This window comes from Manihot esculenta, chromosome 1, assembly GCF_001659605.2.
Source record: "Manihot esculenta cultivar AM560-2 chromosome 1, M.esculenta_v8, whole genome shotgun sequence".
Taxonomy (NCBI): domain Eukaryota; kingdom Viridiplantae; phylum Streptophyta; class Magnoliopsida; order Malpighiales; family Euphorbiaceae; genus Manihot; species Manihot esculenta.
Genome location: NC_035161.2, coordinates 39,636,223 through 39,654,759, shown reverse-complemented (window position 1 = coordinate 39,654,759; position 18,537 = coordinate 39,636,223). Strand labels below are relative to the sequence as shown.

Here is an 18,537-nt window from a genome sequence, read left to right as displayed (position 1 = left end):
TTTCACTGAGCGTCTTATCCAAGACTTAAACAATTTGCTGACAAAAACCATTGCATAATGGAAATAACATCTAGATATATGGTCTAGAGAATGCCTTCCTCGAGTCTGAAATACCTTATAGGATTTATTATCATCTCGAGGCTAACGCTCGTTCGTGAGCACCCAACATGTGGCTTGGGCCTCAAATACTTTAAAGGTTTTATTGTAACATCCTCTGGGCCCACACTAGTTAATATTGTCCGCTTTGGGTCAAGGAATTGAAACCCTGTCTTTTGTTTCTGGGTCAAGGGATTTACTACCCTGTCTTCCCAAAACGCGTCCACTGGGGTCTCTTGGGGCTTGCCCTTATAAGGCTTCCCCCCTCCTTACCTCTTTCCGATGTGGGATACCTTTGATCCACCTGCATAGGGCTTCTACCCCCCTTACAGGTCTGAGCGTCCTCGCTCAGCACACCGTACTCATGAGGCCCAAGCTCTGATATTTATATAGGGCTACTACCCATTAATTGAGTCTTGTGAAGCTTATCTCGTGGCCTGCCATGAAAGCCTCGATTAGTGAGACCAACGTCGAGAGTAGTTTTGCCTCCTTTTGAGTTTTATATTGTCTGAGATAAGCTTGCAGCTTTTGGATGTATTGGAGTATCTGTTTGTTGTTTAAATTATTGAGGTCTACTTCATTGACCATTAGGACCGGAAAACAGAGCTATACTTTGATTGGCTAGACCTGCAAGGAAGAGAACGTGAGGTAGTAATGGGTGCCTACGGCGGCTACTCTGACGCTCAAGTCAGTATATCGAAGAATATGATGAATGCAATAAATTGTTTAGAACTTGAGTAGTGTAAAAGAATATCATATCTTTACCTCTGTAATTCTTTTCCTTTTATATCGTAAAAAAATAAAAATAAAAATAGTATTTTTCAATAGTCCAGTAATAATGTGGCCGACTGTTTGATAAGAAATATGATAAGTTAATAAATTGGTGATTCTATGATTACAAACATAACGGATATATGTTGGACGGTGCCTAATGACGGCAATTTTATACTGAAACTTGATCTATTTAAAAAAGAGCAAGTCTTATAATGAATCGAATATTTATAGGTTTTCCTTTTCTCGGATGATATCACATTTTCTACCTATCAGATTTTTGACACATAAATCAGTGTTGTTAGAATTTTTAAAATATATATATATATTTTATATTGTTAGAATTTTTATTTTCCTTTACTTGAGTTCTAGTAACGAGAAGTTATTTAAAATATATAAATATATCTGCGACTATGTTTGTTTGGTGGGACATGTTATAGGAATGTTAATTCAATTAATATTTTATACACCAACCTATGTCATTATAGTCAATAATTTTAAATTTTACATTATTTCTTATTATATCACTTATTAGCGTTGTATAAATATTTGTGGACTTCGACGATTATTGTTTACACAGCAAAGTAACAATTATTTTATCATATGATCTAATAATATTTTATGAATATTTTTATTTTATTTTAAATTTTTATAAGTAAATTGATTTTTCGTAATTAATCATCTTATGATATTAGCAGATAATTATAATAATTTTAAAGAATATAATAAATAAAATATTATTTTATAAAAATTTTAAAGATTGAAATGTATAATATTTGTATTCTATATTTTATAAATTTATAAGAAGGATAAATATTTTTGTGATGTAATTATTTTATGAAAAATTATTAAAGTTATAAGAAATAAATGGCATTTTTAAAGATAAAAACTATTAATATTTTTAAAGATAAAAACTATTAGCATTTTATTTTTCAAACAAGTTTCCCTCTATGGTCCATTTGTGACTCGACATTATCGCCTTTTCCTTTTTCTTAAACCTAACTTTTTCTTTTTCTTTTTCCATATAAGACGATCTGCGTCAATTGAATATTAATAAAAATTAAGATGTTATCCCTATTAAGAGTTTCAGATATATTCCGATCGTCACTTATAATTTTTGTATAGTGAAAATGCTTCTCACATACAATCCAATCAACTTTCAAAATATACAGACATTTTTGGCAGATTTATGGCGGCAATCATCGGACAGTTAATGCATTAAAGGATTTAGTTCCTAGTTACAAGTCCGGTATTTTATTTTTGATGGAAATAAAAACTCTTAGTTCTCGTATGAAATTTTTTCGTAATTCTTTACATTTTGATGGTTGCTTTTTAGTCAATAGGCAAGGATTGAGAGGAGACCTTTCGTTAATGTGGAAGAGTTATGGGTCTGTTTCTGTAGTTGGTTTTTCTTCAAATTTTATTGATTTGGTTGTTTCGGAAGGTAATGTTCAATGGAAATTTACTAGTTATTATAGGTTTCCGAAATCGCAACGACGATATCAATCTTGAAACCTTATTCGAGTTTTATCTCGTAGAAATTCTCTTCCGTAACTTTGTTCCGGAGACTAATAATTTATACTTGAGAGATGAGAAAAAAGAGGAATATCTTTGCCAAATTATCTTATGCATGCAAGGGTTTAGACAGTTACTTGAGAAGCATTTTTGCAAAATTATCTTATACTGTAATTTGATTTTGAATGCTTGTAAATTTTTATTAGATTCTAAAACTGATATTTCTGTTAGATGGGTTTGTCGTAATACTACTCTAACTGCTCATACTTTGGTTAGAAAATCTATTAGGCATAATTGTCTCTTTATTTGAAATGATATCCCTATTTATTTGATAAAATTTTATTAATACAATCAATAGGTTTGTTTAAAAAAAATATTAATATTTTAAAATATAAAAATAATAATATTTTTATAAATAATGTAATAATGTATATTTTTATTTAATAATAATGTTATTACTTTAATATATTTTATTATAGTATTTTGAATAAAAATATATTTAAAACATAACTTTCTGTTACTTTAACGTATTTTCTGCAAACTAATTATTTTACTAATACAAACATAAGTTTATAATAAAAATATATAATTTTTATTAAATTTGTATTTATATTTATTTTTCTAATAAATTAAATTTACTTTATTTTAAACTAAATAACCATACAAATTTCCAAATGTTTGTAAATTGAAAACATTTAAAAGCAAGATCTAAAAGAGTTTTTTCAATTAATTCAGCCCAAAATTAATTGAAGGAACCCACTGGGCCGACCCAACATTAAGCCCCTATCACGCCATCCGAGGGCTTAATCCGTAATTTCATCAGACGACGCTTACCAACAAAACCCTAAAATCCCTCCCCTCTCTTCTCTTCCACCCACACGGCCACACCCACACTTGCTGTTCAATCCTAGACCAAAACCCTATTTTTTGCCTTGCTCTCTGCATCTGTCGCCAAAGATGCAGATCTTCGTCAAAACCCTAACGGGTAAGACCATAACTCTAGAGGTAGAGTCTTCGGACACTATCGACAATGTGAAGGCCAAGATCCAAGACAAGGAGGGCATTCCACCGGACCAGCAGCGCCTCATCTTCGCTGGAAAACAACTAGAAGACGGCCGGACCCTTGCCGACTACAACATTCAGAAGGAGTCGACTCTTCATCTGGTGTTGCGCTTGAGGGGCGGAGCCAAGAAGAGGAAGAAGAAGACCTATACCAAACCCAAGAAGATCAAGCACAAGAAGAAGAAGGTCAAGCTCTCCATTCTTCAGTTCTACAAGGTTGATGACAGCGGTAAGGTGCAGAGGCTGAGGAAGGAGTGCCCCAACGCTGATTGTGGCGCTGGTACTTTTATGGCTAATCATTTTGATAGGCACTACTGTGGTAAGTGTGGTCTCACCTACGTTTACCAGAAGGCAGGCGGTGACTGATCGTATAAGATTCATCCGGAGAGCAGAGCACAAATTTATTTTCAAATGTTTTTCTTATTTTTGACCTGAATGTTGAACTTACTTTTATTGCTGTATTTTTATGAGATATTTTGCTATTCTGGATAATGACTATTTTGCATTTTAATGGTCAATTTCCGTTTTGACGTTAGTGTTGCTTGCTTGATATGCATTATTGGATCAGATTTTAGATGATTGTCCTTGGTTGCATCACCAATTTTTAAGGTTACAAACAGATAATGGGTACTAATCCATGACAAGGTTGAGGAAACCAGAATCACACATTTGGTAGCGTTTAGATGTTCTGGGGCCTGATATATGCCTTGAGAGTGTTTCCTGTAGAAATCTTATTGGCTGGAAAATGAATTAAAATCAGGAATTTAGTGCATTCAGGCTTCTTGTTTTTAATTGGAAATTGTTTCTTTGAGTTTTATATGTGATACTTTTTTAATGGCTCACATTTTTTACCTGATAGCTATATGAGATCCTGCGTGTAATTTCTGGACTGTGGGTATAACGATGGGATATAGCAAGTTGATTCCATTGTTTTATCCCATCATTTAACTGTATTGGATTTGTGCCCATGACCTGTTTTCAGGCTGTTGATCAATAGCATATGAAGTGTTTTGCGTAGCCATAATGCTATATGGAAATCCAATTGCGTTTTAAACCGATTCTTGCCTCTTGGTACCTTGGATGTGCAAGTAAGAAGTACTTCTGCATTAGGAATCCTCTTGAAATGAAGTTTATGTTCTATTACCAAGGTTTGGCTTTTGAATAACTGTTGAGTGTGGGAGGGTTGGAAGTCTGATAAACTCTTTTTAAGAGTAACTTGGTCCGGAAATTGACAGCCCTGAGTCTGCTGATTGTGATCATCTTGGTGCAGGCGCATATATCTTGTGTGACTTTTGCTTCCTGCATCATTGTCTACCAGTGTTCTGTACACGCATCAAGCATGTACATATTCGTATGCCTAGATGCAATTCATTGTGATATGTTGCTTGCTTTTAATTGGTAACATATTTTTTTACTTCACTGCAGTATGCAAAGCATCAGCGCCTTAGGCGATAGAAGCTTTTCCGCAACCTAAATCTATTCCGAACCTCGAAATTGGTTATGGGAATACTAAATTTCACATCTTTACTCATTAAGCCTTGAAAACGATCAATATTCCTCAATCAATAATATTTACTAGAAAATTAATTTATTTTATATATATTTAAGTATATAAAATTTATAATTTTAATAATATATATAGCCTCTGGAATTTTCCCAAAATATTTCTAGGCATATCTATATGTTTAGCTAATGTTTATCGTCTGAAGTCTTCAGTTGCGGAGTGGTTTGCTTGTTAGACATGATGACTCGACCACTATCATTTCCATCCGATTATTGTACGAGGAAGCGTCCAGAAATTATCATCAATTAATTCAGAATCAACAAACTAGTGGGATAAAGTTGTTCAGAAAAAAAAATAAAAAAAAAACTGTATTTGGGGTATGGCAAATGCTTGGGTACTTTCTGTAATAGTAAAAAGTGGAATAAGGTTCAAAAACACAAGTTCTTGTAGGGATCGCAATCAAATTCGAAACCACCATTAATAGTACCCAGTTTCAAGAACAACAAATTAGTATGATCTCACAAAAGCACCTGGAAACCATCTGGGAAAAATCGAGTTTTTGGCTTTCACAATCAAAGCATATATCCCATAACAGGGAATGTGAACCACAGCCAACACAAAATACCTGCAAGATGGCCAAGTTCATCACTATCTGATTAATTTCAGATAGAAATAAGATGGATAAAAAATGGGGTTAACAGTACATACCATAAGGGAGCCCACGCTATATCAAGCTCCAGGAATGGATAAGGCCACCTGGGTTTGGAACAAATTATGTTTACCAGCTCTTGGAGGAAACTCTAAAATAGTAAAAACCCATGTCTTTGGAATTTGAAAATTAGGCTTACCATGTAAAACCACAGGCATGAATCACCCATTGAAAAACAACATACAGGCAACTCCATTGCACAAAATATGCAAGCCGGAACCAAGGGAATGACTGAAAGCAGGACAGCAGGAGCAATAACTAAACCTGTGAAACTTCAATAGATGAAATCAAAACTCACCCTTGGTAGTGATACTTACAAGGCTGTTTAGAGCAGTATCCAGCAAAAGAAAAGCAGCATTCAAAGTGTGCATACAACCCATCAGCTGTGAAGCACAGATAATTAAGAAATTTCAGTGAGTTTCAGCAAAGAAACATCAAAATCAGCTATCATCTAGACATTTTAGTGCTACATTCTCACCACATTGAGTTCAAGATGTGCATTTGATCCGAATGGGACGATAATACACCAAAATACTAAGTCTGTTAGGATGACAGCACCTGCACAAGTCTGTGATAAGATAAAGATTATCTGTATATGTCAGTATCAACGAGGCTTGATAAAAAGGAGTTGAATTAAGATATAGAAAATTGAATTCTAGATGAACTGACCTGATAAATAGTTTGCATAAGATATCCCCAAAATCCAGCTCTCAGCCTAATTACCTCTTCTGCATAGTGACTTTGCAACTTGATGGTTCCCTTCATTGCTTTTTCATCGTAAGTTGCAGAGTTTGTAGTTCCATTCTCTTCCTCATCTGTTCTCAAGAACTGGGCAGTTTCCACATTTTCAGAAGGAACTCGCAATGATGACACCCAACACCCATATCCAGATGTGACAGTGGCAAGCTACATAGAGAAACCAAACCAGTACAAGTAAAGTTGTAACCTAATATATAATCATGAGTGCAGGCAAGTATTCAACAAGGAATTAAAATTGAAAATTGTGGTTGACATACCGCAAAATATACCATTACTAATGCAAATGTCCACCTGCATATCGATCATTATACAAAGCAGAAAATTACTAATCGATAAACAGAGCAGAAAATGAAACTAATACTAATCGATAGATAAATGTATATGATTAATGAAAAATGATGTAGCAAATTAATTAATTGGACTCAAACTAATGAACTAGATATTTCTCTGTTACGAGCAATGCTTGATAAATTATTGGCCATAATGTATACAATGAAACTTACTCGGTGTAATACATGAAGATGGTAGCATCCCAATCCTCGATATCCCACGTCAGAAATCCAGCCATGACCAGAAAGGAGATGAAACGAGTGGCTAACAGCCATCCAGGATGAAGCCCTTTCCAGCAACTGCACCATAGTTGGGATGATCCAACATGATTTTTAGGCATAGCATTTAGGAAACCATCGGTGTCTGGTGGAGTAGCCACAAGGAGGAGGCTCTCATAGATGGAGTTGGAGTCGTACTTTGAGGCAAGCTCCCTCCGCCATAGCACCCATAACGAGCCAACGAAGGACACAGCAACGATTCCAAAACAAATGAAATCGTACCAGTACACAACCAGTGCCATAGTCACCTTGGAAAGATTGAGATGTCTGAAATTGATCAGCTTGCTTCAATAGAGCATAATGTTAGTTGAAGAAGAGATGTAGGTGGTGCATGCTTTAACATGGGACTGGTAGTTTTGACTGTTCGGTAAGGGACTTCAATTAGGATTATGCTTTTCTAATAAACAAGATCAAGCGAACTTGGTTTGATTTTAAAGTGCAAGGAATGCTGGATTTGGTTAAAAACAAGGCCCAGTTCCCGAGCTCCGCAGCCCAAAATATGATTGGAGTAGGCTGGTGTTCACAGCGGAAGTTGTGAATTTGGTAGCTATCTCTCTCATTCAAACTTGCTATAAAATGACAAAAGATCCCAACAAAACTTTTGCAAAAGTGCTTTACATTAATAATAATAAGCTCAAAATAAGAAGAATGAGAAATATGTCCTTGGATTGCGAGAACTCCCATACTTGGCCATTTCAACGCTGGACGAAGAGCCAAGGCTTCCGCGAAATCTACATCCTGCATCGCCGGGGCAGGAATTTGACCTCCGCTTAAGAAGTCCCCGCATGATCCCGAATTAACCACCCAAAACCAGCCTTGGGTTCACGATTAACTAAGGATCAAGCTATTTCATATTCGGATTAGCTAACAGCTAAAAGGCAAAAGTGATTTTTCATTTGCACATTATTTCATTTAGGTATGAGACTCACTTTCTACAATTTAAAAGAAGAATTAATATTTCATTTTAAAATTAACAGTTTCATTTCCTGTAAATTGACCCAATCAAATTTAAGATATTAAATTTTGTCTAATTCTCTGTCAATTTTTCATTAATAGTGTGAAGAATAATTAAAATACCCATATATTATTTTTTTTTAACCTTGAATTATATCAAATTAACACTCATACCACTCAATTTTTCATAACTAATGCTTTATCTTGTATTTTAATTTTAGCAACACTGGAAAATATATATATAAGTAACTTTTGGTAAGGTAACCCAAGCTTAACAGATGGATTTTTGTCAATTTTCATTTGCATACTTCAAATTAAAGAATGTAATATCGTATGAAGCAAATCACACCTCGGGACCTGATTAAGCATAAATGATGGTGAAAAAGAATAGCATAATTTCTGCGTATTACAAGGGAAATGCACATGGGATTTTGAAGAGTAAGCCTCCATCTCTCAAGTCGTAACAGCTTTTATACTTGATGCACACACGACCTCATATCATTCAATTTTACAAAGAGAATCCAAAATAATAGAAGTCATTAATAATAAAATACAATAAATTCACGCTCGTTTAGATGGCTGAAAAGCTTTGGTTAACCACCGTGAATCCTCCATCAACAGCCAAGTTATGGCCGCTGATATATGCCGATTCATCCGATGCCAGAAATAGAGCTGCCTCTGCTACATGTTTAGCCTTCAACACTATTCCCTTCAAATTCGCCAAGGCACAGCTATTTGCTTCAACTTCACTGGGTTCCAAATTGTAAGCCTTGCAAGAAAGTGGAGTTGCAACTCCGAAGGGAGAGATGCAATTCACTCGTATCCCATGAACCCCTAACTCACTACAAGCTGTTCTCACCAGACCCACAAGTGCATGCTTCGAAACTGTGTATGCATGTGGTCCGGTCCCAGCCAGAAGAGATGCAACACTGGTCGTGCATATGATAGAACCGCGAATGTTTTTAGCCACCATTGCACGGGCGGCGTGTTTGATTGTGGCAGCCACGCCACGTACATTGGTGGCCATGGTGTTGTCGAACCCTTGAATGTCAAGCTCCAAGATGCTTGTTAATGGACCCATGATTCCAGCATTACTGAAAAGAATATCAAGTTTTCCATATTTCTCCAAGGTGAAATTCACTGTTTCCTCTACTTCCTGCTCATCTCTCACATCGCAGTGTCGATAAGTAGCTCTATGCGAGCCTATTGAAGCCACCACAAGGTGCCCTAAATCATCCTGGACATCGGCGGCCACAACAAAGGCTCCATTCTCTGCAAATAATCTCACAGCCTCCTCACCAATCCCGCTAGCTGCACCAGTGATCAGCGCAACCTTACCCTCCAACCTAGAAAAGCAAAATGAAAAAGAAATAAAGAGATCAGATCAAGATGCTGCATGCACCAGAAGATGCAATTAATAAGAGGGTCTAATTAACCTTGGCTTAGACATTGGTGAAAGTGTTTGTTTCTCTTGGTCTTGGAGATGGAGTTTGCGCAAACTTCAAAAGCAGAGGCTTTGGATCTGCTGTTGATGTGAGCTAATTTTGTGAACCCATAAATACTAAAATATTCTAAGCACTTGCTAGACTGCAAAGCTCGAGACACTGACGTGTAAGAAATAATAGTTAATGTTGGCTAATACTGACCGTGGATTAAGCATTTCTCTCTTTGCCACCATTAGTATAAATATTAATTGAAGTCAACTGTTCATCATTACAGAGTTTCTGGGGTATACAGATTCTTCATTGCATTATATGGTAAGTATAAATTAATTATTTATTGCAAATATGCAACTGGGTATTTGTTAATAGCAAGAAAATTCGACAAGGAAGCATAATCACATGCATTGTTAGATAAGTAAGGCTGTTCATGTCGTTGCACCACCAACAGTGAGGCATTAAATTCTGCTATACACACATCAAATTGGCGAATGCAATTATATACTAAATTCAAATGCAGATATATAGCATGCAATCGCTTTCTATATGTAGACAATTTCTACAAACCTAAAAGCTGAAATGCATGTAAGAGATTCTACTGAATTTGTTAGACTTAATTAGCCGAATTGTCTACCACCCACTTCGACATATATTTAGCAATTTCGTTTATGATTAGAGTTTGATTCTCCTTTCTTTCTCCGAATCATATTTACTGTTAAAAAAAATAATTTTGATTGTGTTATTGGAATTACAGGTAATATGTTGGACATAATAGGTAGGGAGGGAGGGTGTGGTGCTCGAGTTTTATATTTTAATAAAGCAATTGACATCCAATCAAATATAAATATATATATAAAAATATATATATTTGGAGAGGATTGCATATGGATAAATTAAAACTAATAGACTATATTGCAAGAGATCAAAAGTTTGAACATTTTAAGGCAATTTTGTTTTTAAACAATCATGAATCATCCTTATAATTTTGATTTAATAAATGTTTAATTAATTCTTGGTTAATTATAATATTCAGAAGTTTTATCGCTAAGTTTCGTCTTAATAATATAATAGTCATTATTAAAATTTGATTAATATTTTAAATTTAAACCACAATCAATTTTTAATTAAAAAAATAATAATTGAAGGCGTCATATAGAATTCAACACCAAATTACAACACCAATTATGAGATTTCCTCTTGGTTGCCAATAAAAGAAATCTCAAAAAATGAAATTAGGAATCTGGGTTTCTAGATAAAGAATCACTGAGTAGAGATCTGCCTTTGAATTGCTGGTATATATTTATTAATAAAAGAAATTTTATTGTCAAAGAAAATCCAAATATAAAAAAGTTCTTCTGCATATGTGGCTTCTACATCATTAAATTAAGGGGTTTGAAATTTAAATCAAGATCATTATAATATCTTTTGCGTTCTCGTTAATATAACTTCACTTATTATTCAAACAATAAAATTATATACAATTATTAGTATAAATATATTAATTTAAAACTGCATAAATCCATTGCATCAATTTAAAAATAAAATAAATAATTTTATATGCTAAACTTCTTATAACATGAATTGCATGCGAAATTTCGTATATTCTTTATAGGTGAATATTTGGTTTTAAAAATAAAATTTTTAGCATCACAAAATTTATAACTTCCAAAATTTAATTTAGACTTGATGAAGGAAAGATGAAATCATACAAGTTGCCGAGAATAGAGAGCTTGTAGGATTCCGACCCCAGAATGCACTCAAGCTGTGACGTAATTCCTGGGCAGTCCCACTACAATTTATCCTAAATTACGCATAATTTCCAAAGAGACGGCACAAAGTTGGCAAGTTGCATTCAGTTCTGTTGCATGTAAGAGAGTGAGAGGGCATTTCTCGTTGACGGACGAGAAGTAGATTGTTACAGAACTTGATGGTGATTTTGAGATCTCTTAAAGTTCATCTTCATCAAGATTTATTCTCTATTCGGAAATTGAAATGAAAATATGGACACGTCGATCACATTCCTAAAAATAATGCAGTGGATTAGGAATATTCTTCCTTCGCTGGAATATCCTCCTCCACTTAATATAGTCATATAGTGACCTATCTTTTATGATTTTCTTTTTCTCTTTCTGTATCTGATTTATCATAAACCTAATCTGCCAAATGAACAGGAAGGAAAATTCATGAAAACAAAAATCAAGATCATTGTATTGAAAACTGTATATACATGCTCATTACATAATCAATAAGCAAAGTCAAATGTGGACAACAATACTGGCCCGTTAGAATAAACAGATCCCCGATGAACACATTATCGTACAACATTTTAATTTCAGCACCATCGCCATCATCCAGTGCAATCCACCCACACCACATATGTACATTCCTCCAATTTACGGTGTGCTGTTTGAAAAATCAGCACCTACAAAAATGCTAGCTGCTTTTTCTAGCGTAAAACTGAAGCAGCCAGAAACAGATATTCCCCTTCCAAAAAGGGAACCTTATTCAACAATTCTGCACATACATTCAATGGTTTGCACTGCTGTCCAACAAGTTCCTCAAGCTACACAAGGCCTCTGCAGAGAGGCTACAACACCTCTGTCTCCTTTGTCTAGGTGGTGATAGCTCCTGATTATCGAGGGTAGAGAAGCAGACAACAATCACAGTCAGATTGTCGAATGTGTTTCGGCGCAAGGCCTCCATGACAAGGTCTCTAGCACACTGTTCTGGATCATCGTGCCGCCGCAATCCACGACGGACAAGGCTGACAGCATGCTGACTTGACATTACATCCCAAATCCCATCACAACCAATTATGAGAAACTCATCATCCTCTGTCAGAACCACCTGCTGGAACTCTGGCTCTGCAATGAGAGGCGAAGGAGCACCTATAGGGTTTTTCATGTCCCAATCCCCAAGGGCTCGAGAAACTGACAGAACACCATTGAGATAACCATCATCAATGTACCCTCCCAATTCTTCAACGCGCCTTCGTTCCGATGGATAAACAGGCCTATGGTCTTGAGACATATCTATTGCCTCTCCTTTACGACATAGAACCGCTCGACAGTCACCAGCATTAGCCACCAGTAATTGCCTGGAACAGGAGCACATTGTCAGGGTTCTAGTGAAGTTAGAAAATAATGTCAAAACAATAGCATTGAAAACACCAGAATAAAGTACTAAATGGGGATTATGGTGTCATTACTGAATATCATGCATTTATCAATTGGATTAATGCATTGGAATTTATTTTGAGATACCCAGCAGTTACCATCCAACACATTAAAGTTAACATGCATAGTGGAATTTGTGCATTGCAGACATCGTGAGTAGGCATAAACTTTTGCAGACATCATAAGCATGCTTAAGCTTTCTTTGGTTGAGATAATGCTACAGAAAAGTGTGCAAGAATAAAAAACACCTTATCCAGGATCACTTTTTAATACAGTACATATTGGTAATCACTAAAAGACTAGATTTGATTTTTTTTAAAAAATGTCCTGGACAAGCTAACATAAATAATGCATATTGTCTGCCCTGTTCAACATCATAACCATAAAGACATGGACAAGAAAAGAAAAGGTTGTGACAAAAATTAAATAAGATACTAATAGATACAGCAAAAACATACCTTCCAAATATAAAAGCAGTAATTGCAGTTGTCCCAGAAGAACTGTTCACACTGTGGTCATCTGCCAAAGCTAGGTCGGCCAGAAGAAAAGCTTTCCTAAGGGAGTTCTCAACCTCTTCCAAGAAGATATTGTCAACTTCATGTTCATATGTTTGGGGAAAATTAACGTCTTCAAAAAAGAGCCTGATTGCATTTTTCCTAATATAAGCTGCTGCTTCAGGTCCTCCATGACCATCAAAAACCTTTAAATATATCCAAAATCTCAATCAAATTATGTGTCGAACAAATTATAGTATTTGATGCTGGTTACAATCACAGGTGTGGAAGAAAAAAATTACCCCATAAAATGCACTTGGCTTGGGGAACTTGAAAAGGGAACCCAGTTGTGTTGACAGATCATCTATCCGTATGTGCTCATCTTCCATATACCGTCGTGGCCCAATATCAGCAAAGCTGCCAGAACGGATGCTGGGGACAAATTGCAAGATTGCACGCTCAAAAGACACATCTGGAATTTTCTCAGCAGATTTTATATCCTACAAAAGGGTATGAATGGATTTTAAGTTTTTCACTTCTTGCATAACACCAACAATGTTCAGAATAACGCTTCATATCTCACAATGACTACAATTAAAAATTTGCACGGTTCATTGAACATATGGGACATACTCAGCACAGATGTTCTTATTACCAGTTCTCATTACAAACATGGAGAAACGATTCCAATGAATTATTGCTTAACAGAAATCAGCAGCTCCATCAAATTATTAAATTATTGAAAGAGAAGAAATTAAATTACAAAATCATATATTATGCAAACAAGACAAAGTGTAATAGATTTACTAATCATAACACAAAGAAGACAGTAGTAGATCAGTAACCATCCGGCGCCATAACGTGCATCAAAATTTTTCTTCCACCAGAACAACCTTTGTTTTGGCTTGCGACTTAACCCATATAATTATAATTACTCAATTGCTCTAAGAAATGAATCGAGTAAAGGGATTAAATAACTTAGACTATTCTGCTCAACCATGATCTTTAGTCAATCAATCCAATATGATCCTAAAGGGGAAAAAAAATTCTCCAGTTCCATGGATGACGCAAAACTTCTCTATACAAATTCAGCTCGTAAACACAAAATCCGATCTAAACAAGTAAACGAAATAATTTTAACATCTGACAAAAAAATTCAAGAAGCAATCAGTTACTAGCTCTCAGTTTCAACTAAATAAACATTAGAACACTAAATCGTTACTATTTTTATTTGAAGTTCACAAAGCAAACCCTTGGGAAGAAAACATGATAAGCAATCGAGAGAATCAACCAGAAAGAAAGGAGGCGAACTCACCACTTGACAGGTAGATAAATCCGCAGGCACCGAATCCGAAACACGAATTTGATTTAACCTTCTCGGCGAGATGTTAACAACATCTTCAATCTCGTTTCCTTTAGCAAAATATTGAACATCCAACACAGGGACGCTCTGTTGACAAACAACCTCTGCTTCAGCCACCATATTTCATTTACTAAACCAAAATTTTCCTTCTCAAAAAGATTCGAAACTCGAACTCAACACAGACGATAAGAGATGTTTCTTTCTATTTCTTCTTCTCTCCTCTTTTTTTTCTATCCTTCGTAAATTTTCTCGCACTTTCTCTCGGCTTTTTCTTTCTTTCTATTGATTTTTTGAATTTTATTTTCCTTAAAGAAATCAAATTTTTGAGGCAGTTGAGCGTCAACTTGTATTTATAGGAGTCAGACCGGTAACCGGTGGCTACAGGTAAAATTGTATGGGTCAGTGGACGCGTGTGAGTTGAGACGCCGTGGTTTGAGAGACTGGTGAACCCCGCACGCAATTGCTTGAGTTTGGCTTGACGGACACGTGACAGTTTTTTAGTCGACGCGTGACCTTTGGTCCCTTGCAAGGGGTGCTTCGCGTAGAATGACTCAACCATCCTTCCATTGATGAGTTGTCACGCTGACTTTACGGGGATGGCAATGGGATTATTGGAACTTTAAGGGGTAACTTGGAAATTTACATTAAATTTCCCTCGTTTTCTAACCTCTTGATTCGGGTTTGCGCACGTTATCAGTGATGTGCGAGCAATATAATTTAAAAACATAATTCATTTATAAATTTTATTTAATTTAATATAGTTTGCGCTCATATTATTATATTAAAATTAAATAATTAATGTTATTAAAGTATTCTAAATGTAATAAATTATGTTTAATAGATTAATAAATAGGTGACGTTTATATATTTAATTATATATGTAATTATTTAGATTTGTTTAATATTGATATTAAAAAATTAATGTAACATTCCAATTTATTTAAATTTGATTAGAATATATTTACTAAGTACAAAAAGTGAGGTGAATGTGGTAAAACTATGGATTTGTAATATATGTTTTATAACATAATAATTAATGAAATTCCAACAATTATAAAAAAATAGCAAAACATATTTATATTTAAAAAATAATATATTTAAATCAACTAACGTATAAAATAATTAATATGTAAAATTTAAATATAGGATAAGTTAATAATATGTATTATAATCCTCAATATTTTTTTTAAAAATTTATATAAGATATATTATATTGAAGATGAGAAGTTTTAAATTCGAAATATTCAAAATTAAATTTAGTATTATTGACTAATAAATTATGATATAATTAAAATATTTTTAGTGTATATATACATTAATCAATTATATTGAATATATAAATTTTATATCATGTTTGAATATATAATAGAAAGAAAAGAAAATAAAAAAAAGAGAAAATGCTTTTTCGTTTTTATTGTATATTTTTTTATTTGGCAAATAGAAGAAAAATGGTAAGAAAATGAAAATACATGAAAAAAAGTAATGCTTTTCAAATTTATCATCTTATCTCAATTTTATAATTTATTTAAAATATGAAATGAAAAAAAAATGAAGACATATATAACTTTTTTAATTGAAAAACAATTTATTTCCGTAATTACATTAATTTTTCCCTAAATTAAAGAAAAAATAACAAATGCAAAATACATCATATATTTTCTATTCCTTGTCCACATGTCCAAACGCATGATTGGTAATTGTTTGAATGGGATGTATTTAGGAAAAAAAAGTTTTAAAAAAACAAGTCTACGAATGGACGAAGCCACTCAGGTTATAGAATAAAATGAAGAACGCTGCGCTAGGCCCAACCCTGGAGCGTCTTGTCTTGTGGGCGATTAGGGTCCACAAAACCTGGGTCCCAGTGATTTTGGTGGGTGAAGATGCATCTGCAATACTGTAGTGATTTAGATCCGTCGACTTTTATAATTTTTATGCGGATACTTTTATAATTTAAATTTAAATTTAAATTTAATTTCTATTTGTTTTATAAAAAAATTATATTTAAAAAATATTTTTCATATAAAAAATATTTTTTAATAAGTTAATTTATTTTTTATTATTTAATTTTAATTTAAAAATAAAATTTATTAAAAAAATATTTATAAAAGTTTTAATAAAGATGATAAACTGCTATAAATTATTATTTTTTTATAAAAAAATATTTTTATTAATTAAAATTTTTAAATGGTTCAAATATTAAAAAATACTTTTTATAAAACAAATAAGAGCTTTATATAAATTTAAATTAGATAAAACTTTTCTACTCTCTCCTCACATTATTGTAATAAGTATTTTGAAAGGGTTGTATATTGTTCAAGTTCGGTGCCGCAGCCAACGGGCTCTTTGGATGATGGGGTCTGCAGCCGTTGGTTTGTATAGTTTGTTTGATTTCCGCTTGGCTTTTGATGACCGCTGGATTTCTTCACCCCAGAACAGGGGCTTGACCACAGCCAAAGGCCCATGACACAGAGGCCCACGTACTTGACACCCCCCAACAAGCCTGGCTCATTCCAACTTCCGGGCCGGGCTCGACCAAGCTTCCTCTCCAGCCTGATCCCTGACCAGCAGACCCCTCTCAGGCCCAGCGTCCAGCCCAACTCTCGGCCCAGCCCGGGGTCCAGAACAGTACTCACCAGACAGCCTGGCAGATCCGCTCGAACGTACGCATGAGGAGAATCAGAGGCCGTTACGCATGTAGCAGGCAGCTGATACCCTAGTACACCCGAATCTGTATGGCAGAGACGCGTGGCCCAATCCTGGAGAGACCTTTACACGTCACCAGCAAGCAAGACAATGTATAAAAAAGGAGTCCCCTCCTCAGAAAGTTTAATCTTGATTCTATAATACGAGAACCCTTGTAAAACCCTATTCTATTGGATCTCAGATCATCAATTGGCGCCGTCTGTGGGAAAACGAAGGAGATCTTTTCATCACCGGAGTTTTCACTTTCAAAACCCACTGAGATCCACGATGGCAAACCACCAAGAAAGTAACCTTAACATTCCAAATGACCTGAGCTCTGCCCAAGATGGGCAGCAGTTCTCTTTTTCTAGCCCTACAACAATGAATAACCAAACCCCTATTTCCCTTAATCCCTCGCCAAGCTTGGCAGGGAATACTCCTACCATGACCCTGTCTAATCAAGACATTCAAACCATGGCTCTCCAGTTACAGACCACTGCTCACTGGTTGGGGCAGATAATGCAACAGAGGGGACTTAGCACCCCAGTAAACGCACTCCCAGTAGTGGAGGAACCCAGAACCGATGAACCCCGACCTACCTCTATCCGCCTCCAAACTAACAACCACGATGCCGGAGAAGAGGAAGAACCGGAGGCCCGAATCCATGGGAGAAGGGCAAGAGAGATGATAGAAAATGAAGAGGTGGACGACTATTCTGCTGAAACAACCAGGGAAACGGGAACTGAAACAGAGGAGGAAGAATGTAGTTTGGGCAAAAGATCCAACCCAGAAGACGAGAAAATGAACCAAAAACTGAAAAGGTTGAAGGAGCAGCTCCTAGCCGAGCTAGGTAAGAAAGATCAGAGTCAAACCTCCTTGCCTACTTCTTCTCCCTTCTCAAAGGTAATGCAGCAGGAGACCGTTCCCAAAAAGTTTATGATGCCGCCGATGGCGGCCTATAATGGGGCTGGTAACCCGAGGGAGCATGTCATGAACTATAAGACCTTCATGGAGTTGCAAACCATGTCGGATGCTCTGATGTGCAAGGTGTTCCCAACAACCCTCTCGGGACCAGCGAGGGCATGGTTCAACAGCCTGGAGGCCGGAAGCATTAAGAGTTTTGGAGATCTTGCCATCCGCTTCATCAGCCGTTTTGTAGCCGGGGTACCAGCAGAAAGAAAGACGAGCTATCTGGAAACAGTGAGACAAAAAGCTGGTGAATCCCTCAGAGAGTATGTCGCCCGTTTCAACACGGAGGCCTTGCAGATCCCCGAGCTTGACGAAGGAAGGGCGGTAGAGGCCATGCAAAAGGGAACAACCTCTGCTGAGTTTTTTGGTTCTCTGAGCAGGAAACCTCCGACCTCACTTGCCGAGTTGATGAAGAGGGCAGAAAAGTATATAAGGC

The 18,537-nt window shown here is 35.5% G+C and overlaps 4 protein-coding genes across 4 annotated transcripts; 1 reads left to right on the top strand and 3 right to left on the bottom strand.

Annotated features, from left to right (window-relative positions):
* Positions 1-3,235: 3,235 nt before the first annotated feature.
* LOC110618323 (ubiquitin-40S ribosomal protein S27a) lies at positions 3,236-3,979 on the top strand. The gene has a single exon (XM_021761488.2). The coding sequence runs from the start codon at positions 3,340-3,342 to the stop codon at positions 3,808-3,810; it is 471 nt and encodes a 156-aa protein (XP_021617180.1). The 5' UTR covers positions 3,236-3,339; the 3' UTR covers positions 3,811-3,979.
* A 1,325-nt stretch (positions 3,980-5,304) lies between these two features.
* LOC110620177 lies at positions 5,305-7,407 on the bottom strand. Its single transcript, XM_021763801.2, has 8 exons — positions 6,920-7,407; positions 6,674-6,707; positions 6,327-6,563; positions 6,136-6,225; positions 5,975-6,040; positions 5,797-5,888; positions 5,657-5,704; positions 5,305-5,573 (listed from the first exon to the last, which is right to left on the bottom strand). Exons 1-8 carry the CDS (start codon positions 7,264-7,266, stop codon positions 5,456-5,458), a joined length of 1,032 nt encoding a protein of 343 aa, XP_021619493.1. The 5' UTR covers positions 7,267-7,407; the 3' UTR covers positions 5,305-5,455.
* A 949-nt stretch (positions 7,408-8,356) lies between these two features.
* LOC110629019 (short-chain dehydrogenase reductase 3b) lies at positions 8,357-10,015 on the bottom strand. Its single transcript, XM_021775858.2, has 2 exons — positions 9,415-10,015; positions 8,357-9,324 (listed from the first exon to the last, which is right to left on the bottom strand). The coding sequence occupies exons 1-2, from the start codon at positions 9,426-9,428 to the stop codon at positions 8,550-8,552; spliced, it is 789 nt and encodes a 262-aa protein (XP_021631550.1). The 5' UTR covers positions 9,429-10,015; the 3' UTR covers positions 8,357-8,549.
* Positions 10,016-11,597: 1,582 nt separating this feature from the next.
* Positions 11,598-14,776, bottom strand: LOC110613566 (probable protein phosphatase 2C 49). The gene is made up of 4 exons (XM_021754772.2): positions 14,403-14,776; positions 13,390-13,587; positions 13,052-13,293; positions 11,598-12,514 (listed from the first exon to the last, which is right to left on the bottom strand). The coding sequence occupies exons 1-4, from the start codon at positions 14,568-14,570 to the stop codon at positions 11,944-11,946; spliced, it is 1,179 nt and encodes a 392-aa protein (XP_021610464.1). The 5' UTR covers positions 14,571-14,776; the 3' UTR covers positions 11,598-11,943.
* Between the last annotated feature and the right edge of the window lie 3,761 nt (positions 14,777-18,537).

Bases quoted from the DNA above. Each gene is read 5' to 3' on its own strand.
- LOC110613566 (XM_021754772.2), bottom strand. From the start codon at position 14,570: ATGGTGGCTGAAGCAGAGGTTGTTTGTCAACAGAGCGTCCCTGTGTTG. The intron at 13,294-13,389 runs GTAATTTTTTTC...ATATATTTAAAG, and splicing joins AGCCAAGTGCATTTTATGGG to GTTTTTGATGGTCATGGAGG. The intron at 12,515-13,051 runs GTATGTTTTTGC...CTCCTGTTCCAG, and splicing joins ACTGCTTTTATATTTGGAAG to GCAATTACTGGTGGCTAATG.
- LOC110620177 (XM_021763801.2), bottom strand. From the start codon at position 7,266: ATGGCACTGGTTGTGTACTGGTACGATTTCATTTGTTTTGGAATCGTT. The intron at 6,041-6,135 runs GTGAGAATGTAG...TGTGCTTCACAG, and splicing joins CACATCTTGAACTCAATGTG to CTGATGGGTTGTATGCACAC. The intron at 5,574-5,656 runs GTATGTACTGTT...GCCATCTTGCAG, and splicing joins ATAGCGTGGGCTCCCTTATG to GTATTTTGTGTTGGCTGTGG.
- LOC110618323 (XM_021761488.2), top strand. From the start codon at position 3,340: ATGCAGATCTTCGTCAAAACCCTAACGGGTAAGACCATAACTCTAGAG.